General features: G+C 39.6%; 2 protein-coding genes across 3 annotated transcripts in view; one reads left to right on the top strand and one right to left on the bottom strand.

Annotated features, from left to right (window-relative positions):
* Nucleotides 1–26,939, bottom strand: part of CTNNA1 (catenin alpha 1) — a gene marked incomplete at its 5' end in the record, with an annotated part of 117,221 nt that overhangs the window by 50,109 nt on the left and 40,173 nt on the right. Inside the window, 2 exons of the mRNA XM_032847546.1 lie at nucleotides 1,950–2,102; nucleotides 3,241–3,321. Of these exons, the coding sequence (XP_032703437.1) occupies nucleotides 1,950–2,102; nucleotides 3,241–3,321 (234 nt within the window). The remainder of the gene's footprint in view (nucleotides 1–1,949; nucleotides 2,103–3,240; nucleotides 3,322–26,939) is intronic.
* Nucleotides 14,520–26,188, top strand: LRRTM2 (leucine rich repeat transmembrane neuronal 2). 2 transcript variants are annotated; one of them, XR_004381406.1, is made up of 3 exons: nucleotides 14,520–15,098; nucleotides 15,439–17,434; nucleotides 26,178–26,188. XR_004381406.1 is itself a non-coding variant. In XM_032847547.1 (2 exons), the coding sequence occupies exons 1-2, from the start codon at nucleotides 15,095–15,097 to the stop codon at nucleotides 16,983–16,985; spliced, it is 1,551 nt and encodes a 516-aa protein (XP_032703438.1). In that variant the 5' UTR covers nucleotides 14,520–15,094; the 3' UTR covers nucleotides 16,986–18,744. The 2 variants fall into 2 exon arrangements, 1 of the variants encoding a protein (XP_032703438.1); XM_032847547.1 differs by lacking the exon at nucleotides 26,178–26,188 and having other exon boundaries at nucleotides 15,439–18,744.

The following is a 26,939-nucleotide window of genomic DNA, read 5'->3' as shown; positions in this document are numbered from 1 at the left end:
ACTTTCTTACACCAGACACAAAAATAAATTCAGAATGGATGAAGACCTAAATATGAGACAGGAAACCATCAAAATCCTAGAGGAGAACGCAGGCAGCAAACTCTTTGACCTTGGCTGCAGCAAGTTTTTACTAGACACGTCGCCAGAGGCAAAGGAAACAAAAGCAAAAATGAACTACTGGTATTTTATCAAAGTAAGAAGCTTCTGGACAACAAAGGAAACCAATGAACAAAACTAAGACGCAGCCTACAAATGGGAGAAGATATCTGCAAATGACATATCTGATAAAGGCTTAGTATCCAAGATCTGTAAGGAGCTTATCAGGCTCAACACCCCAAAAAATGAATAATCCAGTTAAGAAATGGGGAGACGACATGAATACTTTTCCAAAGTAGACATCCAGATATAACTTGGGCACCCAGGTGGGTTAGTCAGCTAAGCATCTGACTTCAGCTCAGGTCGTGGTCTGGGGTCCTGGGATTGGGCCCATAGAGGGGTCCATGCTCAGCAGGCAATGTGCTTCTCCCTCTTTCTCTACCACTCCCCCACTCTCTAGCAAATAAATTATTAAAAAAAAAAATCTTTAAAAATAATAAAAAGAAAGGACACCTGGGTGGCTCGATCGGTTAAGTGGATGACTTTGCTCAGAGGTCATGATTCCAGGGTTCCCAGATGCAGCCCTGCATCAGGCTCCCTGCTCAGTAAGGGGTCTTGCTTCTCCCTCTGCCCCTCCCCCACTCTTGCACACACACCAGCCAGAAAGCGTTCTCTCAAATAAATAAAATCTTTTAAAAAAATAGTAAAAAGAAGACATCCAGATGACTATCAGACACATGAAAAGATGCTCAACGTCACTCATCATTAGGGAAATATGAATCAAAACCATGATGAGATATACCACCTCACACCTGTCAGAATGGCTAAAATTAACAACAGGTAAGAAACAATAGGTGCTGGTGAAGATGCAGAAAGGGGAACCCTCTTGAACTGTTGGTGGGAAGGCAAACTGGTGCAGCCACTCAGGAAAACAGTATGGAGCTTCCCCAAAGTTAAAAACAGGACTGCCCTATGACCCAGCAACTGCACTACCAGGTATTACTCACCCAAAGACACAAAAACACAGGAGTACATGCACCCTGATGTTTACAGCAACATATCAACAATAGCCATAGTATGGAAAGAGCCCAAATATCCATCGACTGAGAAAAGGACAAAGATGTCATAGAATGAAATCTTACCATTTGCAACAACACGGTTGGAGTGACAGTGTATTATTTAATATTTTTTTAAAACATGATGACTGGACTGAGTCTACGTCTAAGGCAAAGAATTAAGCACCTGACATAGATCATCTCTTTCAGATCTCAAAATATTCCTCCTCTGACAGGTATCATTAGTATCCTCATTTTACAGAAAAGAAATGGCAATTTAGAAAGGTTAAGTAATTTGCCAGGATGCAGCCCAGGATGTAAGCCAAGCAATTTCTCCAAATTCTAGACACTACTCCCTTCTATGGTATCTTTAAGTTCAAATATATGACAATCTATTTTTATTTGCATTAACATTAAGTGGAGATGTTGGGGCACCTGGGTGGCTCAGTCATTAAGCGGCTGCCTTTGGCTCAGGTCATGATCCCAGGGTCCTGGGATTGAGGACTCCCCCTGCTTGTATTTCCTCTCTAGCTCTCTCTCTGTCAAATAAATAAATAAAATCTTTAAAAACAAAAACAAAAACAAAAAACAAAAAACATTAAGTGGAGATGTTAAGTTTCTAGGACAGAGACTACCTATATTTAATCATACACATAATTAATGTAAACTGACCAAAATGATAGTTTGGCACAGATGTAAAGTAATGCTAAAAGACTTTCATCTTATACATACTGTGATTAAAAAATCACCATACTCCACCAAGTTACCTACAATTAATGAAACCGCTAACACACTTACCTCAATTAATTTGTTGGCATGTTCACGGAAAACTTGGGCATATTCCTTAACTTCTTTCTCATTTCCATTCTTTGCAGCTTCAATCAATACTAAAAGTGGAACATTGGTTTCCAGGAATGAATCTGAAACATGGTCCATGACAGCTTTGCGGAGCTAATAAATAAATTGTAAAAATTTGATTTTATTTCTACCAAGAAACTAGACTGCTTCTTTTCTCCTGTACTTTCAAATGTTAATGTTAGCTCATGATAGCTGGGCTACACTGATACGAGGATCCCTCATGTAAGTTGTGCAGCTACATGATCTGCAACACAGGAAACACGATCCTGAAGATAATGGTTATGCTGCAGTTACAGGATTTCAGCAACAAAATTTCAGTATTCAAGACAGTATCCTTTTCTTCTTGGGAATTAAAAAACTAAAGCTTGTATCTTAAAGGAATAATAAAAAGCAGCTCCGGGCTGAATTGAAACATAGCCTTGGAATATATGTTATTAGCCTAACTGCCTAACTAAAAATGAAAACACAGGACTAAGTGACTAAGTACCTTCTGGTTTATCTGAAGAGGGTTAGCACACTGGGAACTTTAAACCTAAAACGTTAACTTTATAACCATTTCTGAAAGGACTTCACCAGAAGGAAAACGAATAAAAACACATTCCATCATTAATTTTGCTTTTTATCAAACATGATCAACAAAACGTCTCTCTACTAAGTCTGGAAACTGCTATTACTACAGTTTCATTTTAAGTCTTAATACATTGTTTTGTAAATTCAACCCTAATTTTTAAAATACTAAAACTCAACTGGATTCTGAAATGTTAATGGGACTATTTAACAAATGAGATTCTTTCCTGTGTATTTACTAGCTTGGAAAATACAGCAAACGAACTATCTCTATACCCACATATTTGTACTAGAAAAACAACTCCACCAAGGATCTCCACTGCAATTTCTGCTTCTCCTGCATGTAACCTAGTATCACGAGATCCTTCAGGGTTCTGTCACAGGTCCCACCCAAGTGATTTTACATTGATTTTCTTACCTGTACATCTTTTTCACACTAGAGCTAATTTATTCAGTCCATCCCAGTAGGTTATATCATTCCAGGCCCCCAAAAGATTTTATTAACCATTTAGAACTTTACTAGCAATCAAACACAGATAGGCGGTTCCCTGTGAAAAATCCATCCTTTACCCCAATAAAAAATATGGGCCCAGTATTTACTGGAATTTTAACCCAAACCACAGAAGTGAGAACCTGGGAAAGCAAACAATTTTTTCCAGTTTACCTGCCTACGCAAGTCCCTAGTCTTCTTGGTCATTTTATCTATTGCAGAATTGAGTGCATCGCTTCTTTCTTTACGTCCAGCCTGAAAAATAAGAAAAGAAATGCACATTTTAGTGATTCACAAGGAAATGTTAATTATATAGCCAATAGTTGTTTCTGTTCAAATCAACATTTTTTTATTTTTATTTTTTTTAAATTAAAGCCCAAACTTGGAAAATAAATGGGAGTAGTGTAGGAGAGAACCATGTGGCTTTGTTTATAAAAACCTAACCCTGGGGGAGGCGCCTGGGTGGCTCAGTGGGTTAAGGCCTCTGCCTTCAGCTAGGGTCATGAACCCGGGGTCCTGGGATCGGCCCCGCATCAGGCTCTCTGCTTGGTGGGGCGTCTGCTTCTCCCTCTCTCTCTGCCTGCCTCTCTGCCTACTTGTGATCTCTGTCAAATAAATAAATAAAATCTTTAAAAAAAAAAAAACAACCCAAAAACAAAAAAAAAACACCTAACCTTGGGACACCTGGGTGGCTCAGTTGGTTAAGCAGCTGCCTTCCACTTAGGTCATGATCCTGGAGTCCCAGGATCAAGCCCTCCCTACTCGATGGGAAAGTCTGCTTCTCCCTCTGTCCCTCACCCTTCTTGTGTTCTTACTCCCTCTCTCTCTCTCTAATAAATACATAAAATCTTAAAATAAATAAATAAATAAAACCCTAACCTCACACTGCTTAGGCTCCACATTATCTGATGGCAAGAACTGATGGAGTTTTACCAAGAGAAGCCAAGACATGACTGTCATTTAAAAGGTTCTGCTTGAAAAAATTAAACATTTTTTTTTTAAAGATTTTATTTTTTTATTTGAGAGACAGATAGTGAGAGAGAGACTGAGCACAGAGAAGAGGGAGAAGCAGGCTCCCTGCTGAGCAGGGAGCACAAAGCAGGGTTCATGACTGGAGCCAAGGGCAGACACTTAACTGACTGAGCCACCCAGGACCCTAAACCTGTATTTTACTTCAAGGTTGAGAATACATTAATTTCTACTTGAACTGCAAGCAATATTAGGTTATACCTGATTCTCATAAACTCTGAGATGTGAAGAATGTCAAAATATGAAAGATGGCATCTGGAACTAAAACAATGTGACACAATGAATTTTAAAGTTAAGATACACCAAGAAGGGTCTGAGTTAATGTGTATTATGCAGCTCCAATAAGAATGCTTTGTAAGATTACTTCAGCCATATATTTTTAAGTTCTAGGCAAAGCTTAATCCAATTGTATTGCACAGAAAAGAACATATTAGTCACTCTGAGAGAGTTATATAAATGGGCACTGCTTCAGAGGTCAGGAAGTTGAGATTTTCATTGGGAAACACTTTAACCAGAACTAAAATCGATGGGCGCTAAAAGAAAAGGGGACAAAGCTAAGCTGCCCAGGTAGAACTAGCTATGTGCTTGGAAATACCTTTTTAACATATTAGTAGGTTAGTCCATAAAGTACATTATAAGTTTTCCTTATAAAATGCCTGGCCAACAAATGTAAAATAAAACACGTAGCACTCAAAGGACAGATACAAGTAGACAAAGGACAAAGGAATTTAACTCAGTGTTCTACTTTCTGGTGCCCTCAAGACACTCTGGTATAGATATGCCATCGGTTCACAAGCCAGGACAGCACATGAATAGCCAGGTGAGGAGATGTATTTTCGTGTTTTCTCAGTGCCCTGTTTGTCGTCTGTCACTCGCCTTCTCTCTTCTCCCCCATTGGAACCACTGGAACAATGACACCTGTCCCTCTGTGCCCATCTCTATGGATTGTTACAGGAGAAAAGAAGGAATATTGAGGGATACAGATTACTCAGCAGAGGGCAGAAAGGAGACAAGAGGGGATTTCAGGAATACTAAGAGTTGAAATACAGATGCTAAATTAATACAATCACTCTCAAATTTGTTTAGGATCACATCCATTACTTTTCCCCCTAATAATCATGTACTGCCAATAAAATTAAGTAGTCCAACTTTTGGTTTCAGCTCAGGTTGTGATCTCTGAGTTCTGAGATCAAGCCCTGCATCAGGCTCTATGCTCAGTGAAGAGTCTGCTTGGGACTCTCTCTGCCCCTCCCTCCCTAATCTTCTCTCTCAAAAAAATAAATAAATTTTAAAAAAGTAAAAATGAAATGAAATGATTTTTTTTTTTTTAATGGCTTTAGGGGCTCCTGGATGGCTCAGTTGGTTAAGCATCTGCCTTCAGCTCAGGTCATGATCCCAAGATCATCCCAGGATCAGCTCAGGTCATGATCCCAAGCCCCACATGGGGCTCCCAGCTCAGTAGGGAGCCTGCTTCTCTCTCTCCTTCTGCCCCTCACCCTGCTTGTGCTCTTTCCTTCTCTTTCTCTCTGTCAAATAAATAAATAAATTCTTGGGGGAAAAAATGGGAGGGGAGTTTAAAAAAAAAAAATAGTCTAGGCAAAACTGATTTAGAAATGAGAATTTCTACCTGAAGGAATAAATAGTGATTTACTCATGGCCATCAGTGAGAAAGAACGTGACAAGCGTAATTACTTACTGACAATCTCAAAGATCAAAATAACAGGATCTAAAGCAAAGGTGACTAAAACAGAATTTTAAAATAATCAAACTAATGCCTTCATCAGAAAAGTCTCCGTACATTCCGCAGAGACCTAAGAACACACTTCAAAAAAAATTTCTCTAAGTCAACCTAGTATGATTTATCATTATTCCTAGCTACATTTTTAGGATGTTTCTAGTAGATCATTTATCCCAGAAAATATCAGCTATCTGAAATGCAAAAGCTGGGTACAATAACCTCATGAGAACCTAACCCCTTATAATCTCGAGTGCCCAGAAATTTTCTCAATTTGTGCAGAAGGACTTACTTTGCAAGTTATATAAAAGCAAATCATCAAGCTTGATTTTGAGGGAATCATAGCCACACGGCAAAATTTACTCTAAGACGCAACACATACCACAAATCAGCTAATTCTGTATTTGTGAAACTACCCTAAAAATCAATTTGTCTTTCCTGTTACTTTGGGAGATAAAAGTTTATGCCTCCTTGATCAGGAAGGGACAGTTCAGAGCAGTCATCTGCTGAAGTTTTTAGGTTATACTAGACAGACCCTTTTAAAATCACAGCATCCCTTTAAAATATGTGTGTACACACACACACACACAAACACACATGTATGCACACGCATGCACCTGGTGGCTCAGTTGGTTAAGTGTGTGTCTTCAGTTCAGGTCATGATCCTAGAATCCTGGGATTGAGCCCTTACATCCTGCTCCCTGCTTGGCAGGGAGCCTGCTTCTCCTCTCACTAACTCCGCTTGCACTCTTTCAATCTATCTGTTAAATAAATAAATCTTTTAAAATAATAAATAAAATAAAATATAATGGCGTAAGTACACAGGCATATACACACTTACAACTTTAACAATGAGCTTGATGAAAGTGGAAAGGCTGCTGATGCATAAAAAATATTTTACTTCTCTTTGAAATTAAAGCTGTTAGGATTTTTTATTTCTAGTTTTAGTTATGCCAAAGGAAAGTTGCTCATTTAGCCTTTAAAATAAATGACTCACAGCTCCTACCTAATTGAAACTCTATTCCATCTAAGCAGAGACCACCTAGGTTCACTCACATTTGATATGTATGTCCTGCTTAGCAGTGACAAAAGGGCTAAGAAAACGATAGGCCATATTTAGGGTTTCAACATACAGTTTTCCCTCAGCAAGTAAATACCAGCTGAACCGAGGGGAGGTAAAGGTTATTAGCTAGATGGCCTCTAGCAACACAGTCCTAGTTGAGACAGTGAAAGGGCTTTCAAAACCCATCTTCAACAGACGCATGAAGAAGCCACTCTACCTTTCTCTTATTTATTTAAGAGAAAGAGAGAGACGAAGAGCAAGCACAAGCCTGTGAAGGAGCAGAGGGAGAGGGAAAAGCAGACTCCCTGCTGAACAGGGAGCCAGATGCGGGGCTTGATCCCAGGATCCTGGGACTATGACCTGAGCAAAAGGCAGACACAAATGGACTTGAGCCACCCAGGAGCCCCAGGGTTGCTCTATTTTTAACTTCTTAAGGAACCTCCCTACTGTTTTCCAGAGTGGCTATACCAGCCTGCATTCCCACCAACAGTGTAAGAGGTATCCCAATAGCCGAACTATGAAAAGAGCCCACATGTCCATCCACAGAGAAATGGATAAAGAAAATGTGATATATATATATATATATAATGGAGTATTATTTGGCCATCAAGATTTCGGATGAAATCTTACCATTTACACTGATGTGAATGAAACTAGAGGGTATTACACTGAGCAAAATAAGTCAATCAGAGAAAGACAATTATCATATGGTTTCACTCATACATGGAATATAAGAAATAGCACAGAGGATCATAAGGGAAGGGAGGGAAAATCAGAATGAGAAGAAATCAGAGAGGGAGACACAAACCATGAGAGACTCTGAACTACAGGAAACAAACTGAGGGTTGCTGGAGGGGAGAGGGGTAGGGGATAGGGTAACTGGACAGTGAGCATTACGAAGGGCATGTGATGTGATAGGCGCTGGTTGTTATATGCAACTGATGAATAACTGAACTCTACATCTGAAACTAATGATGTTGCCTAACTGAATTTAAATTAAAAATAAACAAACAAATAAATAAAGCAAACAGGTATATGAAGTAAGTATATGAAGTTCATAAGGTAAGGCCTTAATTTTGAAACTACTAATAACCCAGAAGGAAAAAAAAGACTAGGATGACTCAACTGTGAGGATATTTCAGAAGGATTTTTTAAGATTTTATTTATTTATTTAACAGACAGAGATCACAAGTAGGCAGAGAGGCAGGCAGAGAGAGAGGGGGAAGCAGGCTCCCCACCAAGCAGAGAGAGCCCGATGCGGAACTCGATCCCAGGACCTTGAGACCATGACCTGAGCCGAAGGCAGAGGCTTTAACCCACTGGGCCACCCAGGCACCCCTCAGAAGGATTTTTAAATGCTCAGTCGACTAGGACAATCAGGCTAAGATTTGGTGATAAACCAGGATCTCTTGATTTGTACACTGATTAACAACAACAAAAAAGCACTGAGCTTGATGCGGGGACTGATCTCACGACCATGAGATCATGACCCAAGCTGAAATCAAGAGTCGGACACTCAACTGACTGAGCCACCCAGGCACCCCGCCAAATTAATTTAATTTTTAAAAATAGCTTATAAATCTTTAAGAATGAGAAAATGAAATACACGGAAAGGAACAAAAGGATAATACACCTACATACAAATGATATTCATTGTTACTCATAAGTAGAGAGAAACAAATAAAAGAGCATTTTTCACCTATGAGATTCCCAGATATTGTTAAATATGGTGTGGGGGTGGGGGAGGGAGGTGGTGGGATGGTTAGTGAACATTTACAGACTTCTGGGGAAGTATGAAATGGTTTAAAACTTTTTGGAAGGCAATGTAGCAATGTCTATCAATTTTAAATATATATACACTGTAACCCAGTGATTTTATGGTTAGGAATTTATATATAAACTTGCCTAAGGATGCAAAGATATTAAAAGGATATTCATTTCACACTGTCTGCAAAAGCCAAAATCCTCAAAACAAACTACATGATCACAAATTACGGTATAGCCATACAATGGAAAAAGTATGAAGCCATTAGACAGACAGACATCCTGCAAAAAAAGCAGCAGCAATTTGGAATCAGCTCCCACAGGATGTTAAGCCTTAACAGTACTGTTTTAGCAATATGGGTTCAGCTCAAGCCCAGCTATAACGCTAACATGCTGCTATAAGCCTTTCATAGTAAGCAATGATCTTTTTCTCTTTGGGTCAAATTTTTGTTATCCATTTTCTTTGCACTGATGACATCACATGTTCAAATTTTTTGCTTGTCTTAGCACATGTCACTGCCCTTCTACCCCAGATTTTTTGAGAGAATGACATTTTTAAGGTTCAGCAATGAAGACTGCTAGCATCTAGCCAATATACACATAAATTCACCCCTTTTAAGTTTAGCCAACTGGGTCAAAAGGTCTAACACTGAAAGGGATTCTTCAAGAAAATATGAATGGCTATCTTAACTCTTAATTCTGTTCTGTGCAAATGGCTTTGTATACCTGTGAGCCACCTATGTTGGCAGGAGGAAACACATCTAAAGAGAAAGCTACTTGGAAACGGAGTGGGAGAAGCAGGAAGGACAAATCCAAACTTGGCAGTATTTCAGAATAAAAAAATGAAGCCTGCCACACACACATAGGAAGGGGAAAACATGAACACGATGAAGCCACTGTGCAAACAGTTTAAAAAAAGGGTTTGGCAATACAAATTTCAATCAGTCTGCATTAATCAAGACTTTAAGATAGTTCTGTTTAGAATGAGGTCTATGGAAGAGGAAATAAAAGATCTTCATGGCTGAAATGCACCTCTGCCCGAAGTTCTATGAAAAGATTTCCCCTCACCTAATGTCTGACTCTCCAGTGCATCACCCCAGGATTTACTGCTGACTTACCTAGCCTTGGACACAGATTACAAAATTAGCACTAGAGAGTTGGACTGTTACCTGATCCTAGCCCTGCTACCCCCACTGGCAACAACTACCAAAAAGCACATGCCTCCAAAGCTAGAAGAAATCCCTAAATTTTTAAGTTATTGCATCAAAAGGAACACAGTTCACCATCAGTGTGGCACCACTACTCCTTCTTTCTGTTTTCTCAGTCATGTTTACTAACAAGAGAACAAAAGGACTTTTAAATATCAAAATCAATGGAGGGTAAGGATAGGGACAAAGATCTAGTAAAAAACTGAGATTCCCGGCCTTATGTGGACAACTGACTTTTAAAAAGGTATTTGAAAAGAAAGATTACCAACCATCACCTATTTATTTACACACAACAGTGGTCTAGTGAACACCAAGACTCCGGGAGCCTAGTGTTCTGTCTGAATGCTCTCAGATCCTCCAGCTCCACCTGGGACCATCAACTACTCTTTAATCCATCCCAACATGATAAACTGGTAAAGCCAATGCATCCTTATGTATTCTATCTGCCTCTGTCATACACATTTTGTTTCTTGAGAAGATAACAAGCTAATGTTCAGCAGGAACTTCACTGTTTTTTTTTTTTTCTAAATAGCAAATCAAATAATTTAAAAGAACAGTCATATCTTTGCCCCCAAATACATGTAGTATGAAAGCAGTGAACAACTCTAGGATTTATCGTAATCTTTTCTCATCTTCCTTCCCTCTTCCCTACAAAAGAAAACCACTTATTCTAATATAGGCCCAAATATGAGGTTGCCAACTAAGAACCCTAAAAGGTTCTTAGCAGGGGATATACTTAGACCCACAAAATCTAGGACCTTCACCCAAAAATGACTATCATTTTTTGATAAACCTGAGGAGATCTTCCAAGTAGCAATCAAGACTGGCAGCAACAAGGTTTTTTGTTTGTTTTTCCCACTGACAAACCATTTATGCATGCCCGCTGTGGGCCCTGCCGGGTATGACAAGGATCCAGCTGTGGATCAGAAACAGCATTTATCCCCATCCCTTACCTGGGACAGTCCATTAGAGGGAGGCCTGAGCTGCAAGGACGTGTAGACCCCAATAAAGAGTCCCCAGACTCCATCAGGCTTTGCAGTTCACCTGTCACGATGACGAGGCAGAGAGGACCTGAACAACGTTTATTTTAAGGTACTTCTCCAGAGCACCTATGTGCAGCACCACTGGTATTAGAGTTATTACAATTTTTGGATTTGGGAATGATTCAAGAAACATTTGACTTTTTAGCGTAATGCAAAAATCAAGCTCTGGCTCTACCACAAATGAAAAGAAAATTCCATGTTTCTGTACATCTGCCTCTCTGAGCAGGGAAATAATTCTCCCTAATCAGCAATACGTATCAAAAGCAAACTTTCATGTAGAGTAATGTACATAACTATAGCACCTAAGCCCTGCCACTTGACTCAATTACTTTTGCTTAAAGCTATTCAGAGAAGAGAGAAGAGTTCGACTCTGCTTCTCCTTTGCCTTGTCACAAACAACAACAAAGCAGTGAAAACTTGAGCAGAGGATATGGACAGTGCTTTCCAGAGGCTGAACTGCCACTTTAATTAAGTCAAAGGCATATGTATGGAGAGTAAAGCTGCCTAAAATGAAACCAGAAGTAAGTTTAATTCAGAAAGAACATGGATCTCTGCTTAGTCCTTTGAGCTAAAGAAAAAGATAAAAAAAAAATAATAATATAAAATTCCATCAATGGGAACCATGTACTCCAACAATTTCAAGACAAACACTGTATCTTCTTTGGTTCCACAGACAACCTTTTGAACCCAAAGAGAAGGCAAGATGACTTATGACTTAAAAGGAACTCTCTGGGTACTGTGCATTACTGCCCACTTCTCCAGATGCGTGAAAAAATAATTACTCTTGGGGCACCTGGGTGGCTCAGTGGGTTAAGCCTCTGCCTTCCGCTCAGGTCATGATCCCAGGGTCCTGGGATCGAGCCCTGCATATAAGGCAGGGGGGAAGGCACGTGTCTCTGCTCAGCGAGGAGACTGCTTCGCCCCTCTCTCTGTGTCTCCTTCTCTGCCTACTTGTGATCTCTCTCTCTCTGTCAAATAGATAAGATAGATAGATAGATAAATAAAATTACTCTTGATCGCACTGCTTCTCTGGATGATTTTCCTTGCCCACAAATCTGATCTAACAGTGCTGGGATAATATAATCTAAGCATTCTCCATTTGTTAACATGTAAGAGGTAGGCAAGCAGACTAGAGAGCAGAAAGGAACCAAGAGTCTAAGGGGAAGGAAATGCTTTCCTTCTAAAATTTTCACATACAACTCATTCCTAATTGTGGTTGCTCTAATGCAAATGACTCTAATGCTTTTCTCCACATGGACCAAAGTGGTTACTTCAGGGAAGAATTTAATCCAGTTCCTCTTGCATGTTAAAGGTATTTTTTGTTTTTCGTGTTTTTTTTTTGTTTTGTTTTGTTTTGTTTTGAAATCAGGGAGTAGCTGACTTCATTCAGTAGGGGCAGTTACAGTAACCCAAGGACTGCTTTTCCTTAAAAAAAAAAAAAAATAAGAGACAGTCCTTATCAGACTCCCCCTCCTTAGATGTTTTGGGAGAAAGTTGCTGTAGAGCAGGAACTCTGTCACCCAAGCTCACAGGCCCTGTACGAATCTGATTAAAACTTATTCACAGAAAAATGCGCAAGAAACAGAATTCTGCAAATCAGTCTATGGACCCAGGTTAAGAACTTCTGGCCTATGGATAGACAAGACTTCGGAAAAGATGAGGTCAGTGCAGCGGGTAGTGACATCCTTTAGGTCTAAAACAGAACCTTTCCCTTCCTTAACCAGCAAGTAGGAAAATGGCAAGAGTACTACCACAGGCTCATTAAGAATGTGGGGTTCCACTCACAGGCAGTTCAGGCTTGGGAGCTTGGCTCTGGCCTGGGGATGCACTGCAGTCTATGACTGTCTATCTAATCTTACCTTCCTCTGTGGCCTGAAGACTCCAGTGGCCTATAAAGTATTCCTACTGTCTTCTCTCTCCTTTTATACCTCTATGTACTTTCCAAATATAACTCTAATACTTCTAATCCATCTTGGGGTCTGCTTCTAAGAGGACTTAGACTAACCCACCTGCAGTTACTGATGCTTCCACAGCACCTTCATGCAGGTCCCTGAGGACAGGACCTTGGATTCCTCCAATTCTCACTCCAGTAACACTTTTCAACACAGGAACTATGCCTCTTTAGAGGATAACTTCTTACTCAGCGGGATGAAGCTCCTGGAAGCCAAGAGGCCAATGATGTTCTGGTTTCACAGACACCACAGGTAGTTCTGAAATTTTTGCCTCCAGGTTAAGCACCAACGGTATGACAGGAATTGGCATGGAAGCCCAAATTAATATAAGGTAAGACGTGTAAAAGGCCTTACATCTGTCAGGCCTGAATATATGAAAAAATACACACACACACACACACACACGTGCGTGTGTGTGTGTGCGTGTGGCCCTGACTAATGCTAGAGAAATCCTTCACATTTATAGTATATTAAACATGGACCTGGGGGCACCTGGGTGGCTCAGTTGGTTAAGTGTCTGCCTTTGGCTCATGATCCTGGGATCCTGGGATCGAGCCTCATGTTGGGCTCCCTGCTCAACAGGACGCCTGCTTCTCCTTCTCCCTCTGCCCCCGACTTGTGCTTGCTCTCTCTCTCTAGTGCTCTCAAATACATAAAACCTTAAAATAAGATAAACGTGGAATTGTACGTTCATAACCAAGTTCTGAAAAATGATGACACTATTCGCCAAGGAGAAGAAACAGGTCAAGTAAAAACAAAATCCTATTCCAAAGTAAAGTGACCCTCTGTATTCACCAGAGATTCCAACAACAGTGATTATTAGACTCAAAGTCAGTGTGCCAGTAGGAGCTATTAAGTATGCAAATGCTCTGTTACATGGGGGCTACAATGCCCCAAATCAAGCTCAGTCCTTTCAGATGAAGGAGTAAGTGAGATTCAGAGGTAAATACGAGGGACTATACCAGAATCCAACCATGCTCTATCACTTGTCCTCAATCACTTCTGTTCTAGGTTTATGTTTATTTAGGGCATGCAGTATTAAATGACAGTATCACCCTTATTCTCCTAGTAAGACATCTAAAGATCAAATCAGCATTATTTTTCAATCAGCACTATGATCAAAACATCGTTGTAAAATGAGACAGAAAAGGAGAAATCTTTTTAGTTCAATTTCCCCTTCAATTCTCAAGGAGCAAAAGTAACCAAATACTTTGTATTGTAAGGTTTTTCCCCCCCTCTTCATTCTTGGTTCATGATGTTAAGCTCTTAATGACAAGAAGCCAAGCCCACCTTGGCTAGTTTTCCAACACATCTAAAGCAAATCATAGTCAGACTTCTATTTTCGCCAAGCATGACAACAAGGTGACTGAGTAGCCTTCCAAACTACCGGAGCAGCAGGCACTACCTCGCACAGGCCAGCGTTAAATCTGCACTTCACAAATCGTGCAGGCTCCTGCCCATGTAGATGATCTCTCTCTGCAGAACCGGCAGTCTAACACTGGCTCTTCCAAGCATTAAAAATCATCACTCTGCTATCCCAACTCACTGTTCAGACGGGTCTTCCTGAATGCAGCCTTTATTATACCTCATTGCTGCTTCCTGCACTGAAGGAATACCATGTTTTTAAGTCAGGGGTCCTCTTTCTTGCTTTATTACAATCAAGGGGTCTTACAGCGACCCCGATGCTGTTACAAAGCACAGTGCTTTATAACAGTAAAGCTTCTGGAAAACCCAAACAAAAGACACGTCACCCGGTGACGTCAGCCTATATACAGTTCTGTGTGGTCGCAGCACATAAGCAATTCCATTCTTGTGCCGTTTCTCGGAAAAGCTTTTCAGTAAATGCACTCATGCTGCTCCAGGAGCTCTTCTCTGCAACAAGCCGCCCATCTGCCATCAACAAGTTAAGACCGAGGGAACTAACGGCTGCGGAAAGGAGAGACTGAAGCTTTGATTGACCAGCCGAGCAGTTAAAGGAGGACAAAATTAATAACTTACATTCAAAACTGATTAAGGGAAGCAGAGAGGACACAGAAAATGAAACCAATGCTTTCAAGAGGAATATCCTAAGGAAAAAAATAACTCACCCTGGTGGATTCAGTTTTGCTCAGAAAGCCTGGGACACAGAAAACAGGAAACTGGTCAAAGGCTCCTGCATGTTAGAGCCTTTTACAGACTCACTGCGTTGAGTCTAACAACCGCGACTGAATGCAGCCTCCAATGTGCTCAGAAGAATGGGTAAGTCCATGCATTTATGTGTCTTGTACAGTCAGCAAGGAATCGTGCTTTTTAAAATAAGCCACTGAATTCATGTTTTATGAAAGAAATCACTGTCAAATTTCTGGATTTTGAGGTTTAGGTAATAGCCTATATTGCTAATTACAGAACATGCTCTATTTTCTTAATGGTTTAAGTTTTGTTCTAGTCATACTAACAAGGTTAGTTTTCCTGCAGCAAATGAAAAATAAGTTATATGCAGTGAAATCTTTCGCCATAATGTTGTTTTTTTTTTTAACAGCTCATACATTCTGCTGAAAAATATCCTATCTTCTTGTTTTCCTTAAATTATATTCTGCAGGCTTACATTTCAAGTGGCCATTAGGGGCCCCTATGCTGGCAGCAATATATGCAATGAGTATGGTTTTAAAAATGCTGCCTGCCCTGGGTATGGCGTGTCCACCCAAATGCCGCTGCGAGAAGCTGCTCTTCTACTGCGACTCTCAGGGCTTCCGCTCAGTGCCAAACGCCACAGACAAGGGCTCTCTAGGCCTGTCCCTGAGGCACAATCACATCACAGAGCTCGAAAGGGATCAATTTGCCAGCTTCAGTCAACTTACCTGGCTCCACTTAGACCACAATCAAATTTCAACAGTTAAAGAAGATGCTTTTCAAGGACTATATAAACTTAAGGAATTAATCTTAAGTTCCAACAAAATATTTTACTTGCCAAACACAACTTTTACTCAACTGATTAACCTGCAAAATTTGGACCTGTCTTTTAATCAGCTGTCATCTCTGCACCCAGAGCTCTTCTACGGCCTTCGGAAGCTGCAGACCTTGCATTTACGGTCCAACTCCCTGCGGACTATCCCAGTACGCCTGTTCTGGGACTGTCGTAGTCTCGAGTTTCTGGATTTGAGCACAAACCGTTTGCGAAGTTTGGCTCGCAATGGATTTGCAGGATTAATCAAACTGAGAGAGCTTCACCTAGAGCACAACCAGCTGACGAAGATTAATTTTGCTCATTTCCTACGGCTAAGCAGTCTGCACACACTCTTCTTACAATGGAACAAAATTAGCAACTTGACATGTGGAATGGAGTGGACCTGGGGCACTTTAGAAAAGCTAGACTTGACTGGAAATGAAATCAAAGCCATCGACCCAACAGTGTTTGAAACGATGCCTAATCTTAAAATTCTTCTCATGGATAACAACAAGTTAAATAGCCTTGATTCCAAGATCTTAAACTCCCTGAGATCCCTCACAACCGTCGGCCTCTCTGGCAATCTGTGGGAATGCAGCCCTCGAATATGTGCTCTGGCCTCCTGGCTGGGCAGTTTCCAAGGTCGGTGGGAACATTCCATCCTATGTCACAGCCCTGACCACACCCAAGGAGAGGATATACTAGATGCAGTCCACGGATTTCAGCTCTGCTGGAATTTATCAACCACTGTCACTGCCATGGCTACAACTTATAGAGATCCAACCACTGAATACACAAACAGAATAAGCTCATCAAGTTACCATGTGGGAGACAAAGAAATCCCAACTACTGCAGGCATAGCAGTTACTACTGAGGAACACTTTCCCGAAACAGACAATGCCATCTTCACTCAGCGGGTAATTACAGGAACAATGGCTTTATTGTTTTCTTTCTTTTTTATTATTTTTATAGTGTTCATCTCCAGGAAGTGCTGCCCTCCCACTTTAAGAAGAATTAGGCAGTGCTCAATGATTCAGAACCACAGGCAGCTCCGATCCCAAACACGACTCCATATGTCAAACATGTCAGACCAAGGACCGTATAATGAATATGAACCCACCCATGAAGGACCCTTCATCATCATTAATGGTTATGGACAGTGCAAGTGTCAGCAGCTGCCATACAAAGAATGTGAAGTATAATATCGGCCCGTCATCAAAAATTACATCAGATAAGTAACCTATTTTACATAGTAGGGGCTAAATACATACCTAATTTTTACCAATGGTGACATTAAGCCTAATTTTCCAAATCAAGTGGAGACTTAAGTTTTTGAAGTGTTGAAGTATTTTTAATTTTTTTTATGAAACCATATTTCAAGTGTTATATGAAGCAAAGCTCTTATTAATTTGCACTCTTGTTGCAAAGTCTAAAAATGCTTACTTCAAAATAAGACATTTCATGTATGTAATTATAAACTATTATGTGTAAACATTTACACTAAGGTCTCCATATGCTATTTTTTTTCTACTGAAAACAGTTTGGAAAGAAGCTACTGAGCAGAAAAAGATATGGATCAATACTTGTTAGATCACTGCTCTCCATCCCAAGTACCACAACTGGCTTGCTGCTTAAAAGGAGGCTTAGCAAAGTTCCCTTATATGATAATTTGGTATTTACTCAAATCTACAATTTACTGCCAGTGTGGGAAGTAGAATTTGATGTATGCTGAAGACTGGTAAATATTAAACACTCTTCTTCCAGAGTTTTTGCCTGGGTTGGTAGATACTATCGAAGTCCACATTATGAAATCAGAACCCTTTATGTAATTTTAATAAACTGAGTGACTCTTTAATATATTTAAATAATGAATCCAAGTGATTGTGAAAAGGTCTCATTACAATGAAATCAATAGTAAATACACTGACTTCATGTGACATATCTCTAGTTTTACTTATAATGGAAATGTTGATTTTTGTGGCATTTAGACAATTTTCTTAAACTAGTATTAAATCACCATTTTACTAATTAGTTTACTAAATCCTGTATTTACATTTACATGTAAAAAAAGATTTAGAAATTATTTTGGAGAGAAAAGAGACAAACTGAGTCAATTTAACAATCCTGTGACCTGCTCCCTCTAGTTTGAAAGCACAAAAAATTCTCTCCCTCCCTCCATGATCAAAGATGCCTTGACAAAGGGGTTTAAACCTCTTTCTTCTGCCTTCTCCTGATCTTCAAACCTCAAAAAGCCAAATTAAAAACAATTGGCTAGCAAGAGGCATAACACTAGTTCTTAACAGAATATAGTATAATGGAACAAAGAAAAAAATCACTTTCTAAATATTATATGCTGAAATGTGGCTATTTAATAAAGATATCTATCCATACTATAAGAGCAGTTCCTTCTAAGTGAAGGGAACAACATATTACTGAAGAGAACATTCTACATGCCTATACAGCCACACAGCGGTAATGCAAAGGTGGCATGGAGGTGAAGGGATGAAAGGGAAAGGTAGCATTTTGAAATGTGACCCAAAGAAACAGTATAGCTTAAGTTGAAAGACAGGCATGAGTAAGGCAAAGGTTAACTACACAATCTGCATCAAACAGGGCAAGGCCCTGGGACCTGAAGCTGAAAAGGGGAGAGAGTGTTAATAAAAACATTCCATCATTAACAAATGGTAACGATGCCATACTTTTCATGCAGAAAAGAGCCATAAGTATCTCATCTCTTTGATTATGATTTCTACAAAGAAACTACGACATATTCGGGATTTAGATCCAAGTCATCATTTCATATAGAATTTTTCCATAAAAGAGGTTTCTTGCATGTAGTAGCAAAACCCATTAAATTAGACTGGCTTAATTTTAGAAAAATGAGCATTTCTACAACTGACATTAGCTCTATGTGAAAAAAGGCATATATCCTTAGAGAAAACCACTACTGTTAAAACAAACAAACAAACAAACAAACAAAAAACCCAGCTAATCTTTCCCTTAATATGACAATTAACACGTTATCCTTCTATCCAAGGCATGTTTTCTTCCCAGGATTGAACTGCAAACATGCTAAGACTACAGTTTAACCCATGAGATTTAACTGTAATTTTTTTCTTCTTTAATAGTAAGAGAGGGGTGTCTACCTACATTTCAAAGAAAACGTCTATCAGTAAAAACGCAGATGAGATCACAAATTAAGGTAAAAATGTGCTCTCTATATTTTTTAGGGTGGGTAGATTAGTTTGGCAAAGTCTCAGCCCAGCTGTGTTCAGCTGATCTTGAGCGGTGAGCATTTCATTTCTTATTAAACCAGACCCTGGGCCTGCCTGAGCAGAGACAGAAGCTGATTTTACGGCATAGAGCACAGATCATCGCTTCCCTATGGAGGGGCTGGATCAGAAGCCCCATTACAAATGAGAGCTCCATGAGCTAAAATTTACCAACCCATTTATCAGGGTAACCATGGCCATTTGTCAGGGTAAGCTTTGTCACAACACAACTGTGCCCTGAACACACAGACTCCACTAGCCCTAAAGGATAGCACTGGAGTATTTTCCGTCATTTCATCCACAATCAACATTAATTGAAACTGTGAAGAGAAGGATGAGAAATACTGGCTAAAAATTCCCACATAAATATTAAAGACCATCAACTGACAAAATCCTTCATGTGTGTAGAAAAGTAAACTGGGAAAGCAAGCAATTCAGTAAATTCTGGAAATAGCATAGCAAAGCCACTAAGGAATACTTTCCAGTCGAAAACTATAAAAATTTTTTGCCCTCCATTTTTTTGGTAATGCTCTCAGAGAAAAGTAACAGTGCCAGACAGCATTTTCCTTTTTCATTTAAAGTACAAACTTCCCTTTTCAACTGCTTGTAGAAGGCAGGATTCCAGTGAATTCTGGCCTATTTGTGTTTGGTATCGGCACAGGTTTGAGGATGAGACTGTTAGTCATATGTCCTCTCTTTACCAACTGGCTAGGGTGTAAGAGCATCACAGCTACACTGCAGAACCTGGTAATATGATGTTAGAGCTTTTGTTTCATCAGTGTAGTCTTATCCTCTTCAGCGCCTCCCCCCTCCCTCAGATCTTTTTTCACTTTCAAGGTTTGAGGAAAATGACCACTTAAACAAGAACCAGAAAAATAATTAAATCTCTCTGGAAAAAGAAAAGCTAAGAAGGCCATGATACTGTATCCACCTAGTAACCAAGAGCTTGTTTGGAATCGTTTATATTCATTTCTGTAGCTTGCCAGGGATTTCAATCACTTTTCTGAAATCAGAGTGGGCTGATAAATCTGCAAATCCACACACAACTCAGAGAATACCCACTGCCAACATCAAATAGCAAAGATACTAATTTTTTAAGCCAAAAATCTGCACTAACACATGTAATTTCTTAATGTGCCTAAGTTAATTTCTATACCAATTCAATGAATGGAATCGACTGAACTTTCCAACTCCACTAATTATTAAAATCCATCTGCTTATTCTAATGCTAGTCACCAAGAGCTAGACTCCATCTTTCCAATAAAAATGAGCCCTCTGTATCGCTAGGTCCAAATCCTAAAATTCAAAACAGGCATATCATTTTCTTAAGGCATACTTCCTACACATGCTACCAGGGCAAAAAGCTATAAATGTTTTCTTCCTAAAATGTGGATATCTATATGAAATTTTAAAAGAATATTTTGAGAAGCTGACTTACATGATCATTTTCCTAATAGAGCAATACAGTGACAGACCTTTCTCAAAGTCTGTTTTGGGACATGATCTTCGTATTTCATTGGCTTAAATGCTTCAACCAGAAAAAGATGAAGATAAAAATGATAAGGTCATCTATAGGTAATTAAATATTCCTGTTCTTAATCTAGGGCAAAATCACAGTACTTGAATAAGGCCAAAAACACAAGGAAAATGTTCAAGCTTTCATACAAGCTATTCACACAAACATTTGGAAACCTCTGCTACTCCTTCAACTAACATATTCTTCCTTGGTAATCTTAAAAAAAAAAAAAAAAAGTCTGATATATGGAATGTTTGGTGAACCTTCCTATCAACACTGAGAATGGACACTAAGAGTACAGTCCAAACACATTGTGTTCAATCACCTTAAGAGCCATTTTTCTGTTTTGTTTTGTTTTTGCTGGGAGGTGGGCAACTGGGTTGGGGGGGTGGGAAGAAAATACTATTATAATGGGGCCAGGGGGATAAGTGCAGTGTACAGGAAAGATTTGTTATTAAAATTGTGTATACTGTAAAAAGTGAATGTCTTTTTTTTTTTTAAGCTTTTCCTTGGTAGGCAATCAATTTTGACATGTGAAACTTGAAAAACCATTTGTGACAGAGAAACCTTAAATGAACATTTGTTTTGTACCATATTCTCTACAATGCCAAATATGCCAGTTGAGTAAAGGGCAGTTAATCAACTCTCTTCATCGAGAGAAAGGTTAAACTAAGTGAAGGACGGGGTGGTGGTGGTTGGGTGGGGAGGGGGTTGGGAACAGCCCTAGCCAAAAAGCTACCATGCCAACAGCTAGTAGCTCTGCAATAAGAAGTTGCTCTGTCACAAGCCTTAGGGAGTGGACAAACAGCTATCCATAGGGATCACAGGGCCTAAGGTTGGCTTCCTATCCTGCCCAAAAGTGGACTGCCACCACATCCTGAGGAGCTTCAAAAAGACTACCTGTATCTAGCAAACAGCAACTTGGCCTTTACCTTGGCAGTTCTCTGGTGGGGACAGACACCAACAGCACCTTACACACCATTCCTGAGAGGGATGGCCATAGGTGCTGACCATGCTGAGATCTCTAGGATCCCCATATATCCTACCCCACTGAGACACCAGCTCAGCAAATATGGATAGGGAAAAGGAAGCTAAGATTTTTAAGTAGTGGCCTTTGCTTGGAATAAACCACCCCAGGATAGGATGCTATGCCTGGGCAGCATGGTGGTGAGGTGGGGGTGGGGGGATTGTGCAGAAAGTGCCCTGGTCTCAAGGAACTGACTGCCAGGAGCTGCCACATTTGACTGGATGTACTTGCTACTTCTCTAGGCCCAGAGCAATGCAGCAGGACTACACCGCAGGAAAAATCAAGGCCAGCCCTTTCACCCAGGATTAAGGGGATCAGAGAGGCTAAGAGAGCTATCACACCAGGAATCTCAGCAGTAACAAGGGCAGAGACAGGAACCTCAGCACAAAATTTTACTGTCAAACTCATCATGTATGCACTAGAAGGCAGAGGTGATGGTGGTTTCAATTTGCACAAAGAACTGAATTCCTATACTATATGGAGTTAAAAGAGCTTATTAACCTAATACTCATACATTTAAATCTTGAAAATCCCATGTAAAGCTACATCTCATTTCTTTATCAGCTATTTTAATTAGTTTTGCCTGTATGCCACAGCATTCTCAGGTTCCCACTCAAATTTATAATAGATTTCTTCAAGGTCTGTTTCAAGTGATTTTTTTCCCTTTCTTTAAATATATCTAACCAGCTGGGTACTCAAATCTCCCTTAGACGAAATGTACTACAAATCATCTTTCACAAAGAGAGAAAGAGAGGTGAAAAATCATAGCTATTCCAAACATCGCTCCTTCTTAGCATGAGTTCCTCCTCACCAGCCAAAGTTTTGGGAACACTCTTTAGGGACACATGTTGAGCCTCCCTTCCCCTAGCCACAGGGGACATTAAAGAGAAAGAAATTTCCAAAGGCAAGTACAACGAGGCACCCTATCCTACGAAGTCTGCAAACTGAACATACACCAACCCTTAATACATGGAGGCCCAAGAGCAAAGTCTACCACATGGCCTCCCACATGGGTCTCAGGACCCCCCACCAGCACCCCAACATGAAGAAGCATCTGTGAACAATTAGCCTGAAGGCAGGGCCAATAACTCTACCACCACGCTAAGACACAAGACACTCTTTCCTCACTTGAGAAACAGATTTTAAAACTGCAACCCCAGAGACAAACCCAAAGCAGTTTTACAACTTTCATCAAGACACTTGACCAAAAACTATGGTAGAGAGATAAAAATGTTTTAACTTCAATAACTGACTCTCCATTCAAAATTGTGTTCAGAGCACAAGAACTCCATGTTTAGGCTGTGGTATTTGTACAAAAATATACACATGTGCACCTGCACATATTTACACACACATACACACATACACATATGTGTATAATTTAAATATATACATGTAAAACCTATAAGTTGCTTCTTTTGAAAAATTAGAAACTATACAGCCACTGATATTAGCCCACCTGCTTCATCACCATGAGAAGCAAAAATGTTCCTCGAGATAGACTAAAACATTTCCCATGGCCTAGCTGCCAAATATACAGAGAGCAACTGCTCAGCACCTTACACCTTTGAAAACTATTTATCATTTCATATAACTTACTTCTATGAAGTGAAGGAAACAGAGCTTAATACATTCACATGAACTAAATGGTTCATATATTTTTTAAAGATTTTATTTATTGATTTGAGAGAGAGCCATACAGAGAAAGAAAATGAGCAAGGAGGCAGGAGAGAGAGAAGCAGGCTCCCCAATGATCCAGGAGCCCAGCGAGGGGCTCGATCCCAGGAACCAGGATCATGACCTGAGTCAAAGGCAGATGTTTAACCAGGTGCCCCAAATGGTTCAAATATGGATATGAAAAGATCAGAAGCAGGGATTCTTAACTCTAAGGGTCCAGGATATGTTTCACAGAAAGCAAGAACCTCTTGAAATTACAATGCAAGTATTTTATGTATGTTTTTATGTATGTCTGAATATTTCACCAGATTCTAAAGGGTTGTGATAACTTACCAAAAGAAAACTTATTTTAAAAAAACTTATTTAAAAAGTTTATTATTAAACTTATTAAAACTTATTGGAACTTATTAAACTTATTTTTTTTAAAAAGCCCTAGCAGAATGATGGGACAGTTATTTCTAGTATACACTGATTTGACCTTGACCTTCCCCTGGTGGCTAAGGCAAAGAACAAAACCATGAACTTTCATCTGATAAAAGCAGCCCACTAGTTTACTTGGGGTAGAGACACTTAAGGGCAAAACCCTGTAAATTACTTATAAAACAGAGCCAGTTGCAGGATCAGTAAGAAAAAATGTCAGACAGTATCTCCAAGGAGGTTATGAAGAACAGACAGACTTGTTCTTCATGTAAATCCTAAAAAGTTAAGAGTAAGAAGCCTACCCAAGCATGTTGCATGCTTTGTGGTGACCCAAGGGTGAATGAAGCCTATACAGTCAGCAAGACTGAATGTGCACCTACTTGGGAGAGCAGTTAATATCTCCTCCTTATCACATCCCTGCAACCCAAACTACAATGTTCCATCACCTACGAGACACTTGGTGCATATCTGCTCCATTACAACATGAGTACAACTTAAAATTTAAAAATCTTCTAACTACATCAGGAATGAAAAGAAGCACATTCTATGGATAATCTTTAGTGCTAATGATAACCCTAACCGCGCTCCTTGGGTAAGAATCTTAAAAATGGTAACTAATTTTCTAAGAAAGAATGCATTTAAAAAGATAAAGCATTCACTGGTCTGATGGCTGTCACAAGTGTAACTGTCCCTCATTCTATAACTATCAGAAAAAACATTTAGATTTCAAAAGGAGTAAAGAGCACAGTGATTAAGAGACCTATTCCATACTTGTGCCTGTGACCACGGACAAGTCCTTCAACCTCACTGTCCCTCGAGCTTCTCATCCCTAACATGGAATTAATAGTAGTAACAACCAAAGGGGAATCAAATTCACGTAAAGTACTGAGAACAGGCTAGAACAGCGTGAAGGTTCAATAAATGCTTGCTATTTTTTTCACTGCAGCATGTGGAGAGCTAGATGCAACAGATCCATCAAGTAGAGAATATAATCACATTAAAAACATGTTAGACCTCAGCATTATTTCAGGAACCTCTCTAGTTTCTGGTCTCCCTTCCCTCACTAAGCTAATGAATAGTATCCAAAATGAAGACTCATAGCAACAGCTTTTAATAAGCCAACAGACTGGATGTACTTTCTGTGTCTAGTACCGATATAAAACTAACCACATTACTCACAGCCAAGTAATCTGCTTTATAAAATGTATTATAATATTATGTATGACATTACTTTGGCTTTACGAATCAAGGCTAAATTTCAAAAGATAAAATCCCTAATTCCAAAATTCCTTCTGAGTAAGGCAGTCACTTAAAATCCAGTGATGTCTCTTTTCCTTGTTCAATAAAACTATATGTGACACATGTATTACCCATTATCATAAACAGATACTATTTTTCAAAAGAAAGAAGAAATAATCTCATTGGTATCTCAGCTTCTGACAAGTTTCTTTTAGGACAAAATACACGGCTGAGGATTAAAGATCACGATTATGTTTATTTTTTTTTTTTTTTTTTGCTTAGAAGATAAATGCCTTCAAGTCTACCACATCTAATTTAGGAAGAAGCCCATCCAACTGTGGCAGATTTGGTTTGTAGGCAGATTTGCTAGAATCATTGATATGAAGGGAGGTATGAAAATTTAAAACCACAAAGATAACTTATCAGTTCAATGCATATAGGAGGGTTATGTTTCATGATTGCTGATGACCCTCCATATTACCAAAATGTTAAATATAAAGCTTGTTCAGAATTAGACTGTCTGAATGAATACATTCATTATTATGGCCCAATGTTTTTAAGACAAGAACTTTCTTAGTCTTCCTAAGATCATGATCCAGTTTTTCCAGCAAGGAAGAACACTTTATCTCCTCCTTCATCCACAACTTTTCTCCATTTCATTTCCATTTCCCACATCTCTTGACACTGAGCTTGGTTTTTGACCCTCAGTTTTACAAACTTTTCCCATACCCGATTATCCAAGGAAATTCCAAGAAAAAGCACCTTAATGAGCAGAAACCACTCAGCTGCAGTGTATTCAAAATTGAGGACCAATCTTCTATAAAAAATAACCCTATTTTTTTTTTTTTTTGAGAGAGAGTGTGCGAGCGCACACGCATGAGGGGGTGGGAGGCAGAGAGGGAGAGAGAGAAAGAGTATCAAGCAGACTCCATGCTGAACATGGAGCCAAACGCGGGGCTCAATCTCATGACCCTGAGATCACAATCTGAGCCAAAACCAAGCGTCGGACACTTAACCGACTACGCCACTGAGGCACCCCAGAAATTTTAAAGATACTCCTTGACTTCACAAAACTAAGTGCCTATCAGCAGCAAAATGATCCCCACAATTAGGGAGACAGTAACAGGAACAAAATCACTCACCAGAGTTGCCCTCTACCTTTCCCTTTGTAGAAGATTCAAGTATCAGATGTTCATTCGTTTTGTTTTTACTTTCAAAAGACCAAAAACACAAGTCATTTGAGAAAAGTACCCTGTTGCACTAATAATTAGCATTCACTCTCTGGCCAAACAAAATTCCCAACACCTTTCACATCTTTAATATGAATAGTTATTTTACTGGTTTTATTCAGGGGTGGGGAACGTGCCTTGGGGCAAAGAGGACATGGGTACACAGGACATGGTTATGAAATTTTCAGAAATGTCGAATTCTTGGGGTAAGGATAGAACGTAATCCTTACCCCCCTCAACTATGCTGTAAAATTTTATACCAGTTTTGTCAGGATTCCATAAAATTGGCTACAAAAACATTGATCTTTCATGTGTAAGTACTTTCTGAGTTTTTGTTCACCACAGGAAAAAAGACATGAGCATGAGATGAGACACTGATAATGCTACGATTGCCACATGTGAACACACACTAACAGCTGTGTTCACAAGTGACCCTGATGTTGCTACTCCTCTCTCACCAACCTCCTTAACTTACCAGGAAGCTCACAAGGAAAAAAAAATAACAGCGCTGGGAAAGAAAAGGAAAAGACTCACCACTCTCAGCACACTCTTGTAGGCATCTAGAACACTGCCCTATCACCACATCTTCCTCTTCTCTCCTGACAACCCCTTCAGACCAATGTGTGCAAAACTGCTCTCTGACACTTGCCATCAACTTCCAACAACTAAACCCATTTTACTATAGTGTTAAAACTGCCAGTCTAACATTTATCTCTTACTCTCCATGAAAACCTAACAGCAGGTGGTCAGGCATTCTCTCCCTTTGTGAAGCAGCA

Source organism: Lontra canadensis, unplaced genomic scaffold, assembly GCF_010015895.1.
Source record: "Lontra canadensis isolate GAN:19392208 unplaced genomic scaffold, GSC_riverotter_1.0 scaffold189, whole genome shotgun sequence".
Classification (NCBI taxonomy): Eukaryota; Metazoa; Chordata; class Mammalia; order Carnivora; family Mustelidae; genus Lontra; species Lontra canadensis.
The sequence above is the reverse complement of the archived record's forward strand: the minus strand, read 5'-3'. Positions and strand labels throughout refer to the sequence as shown.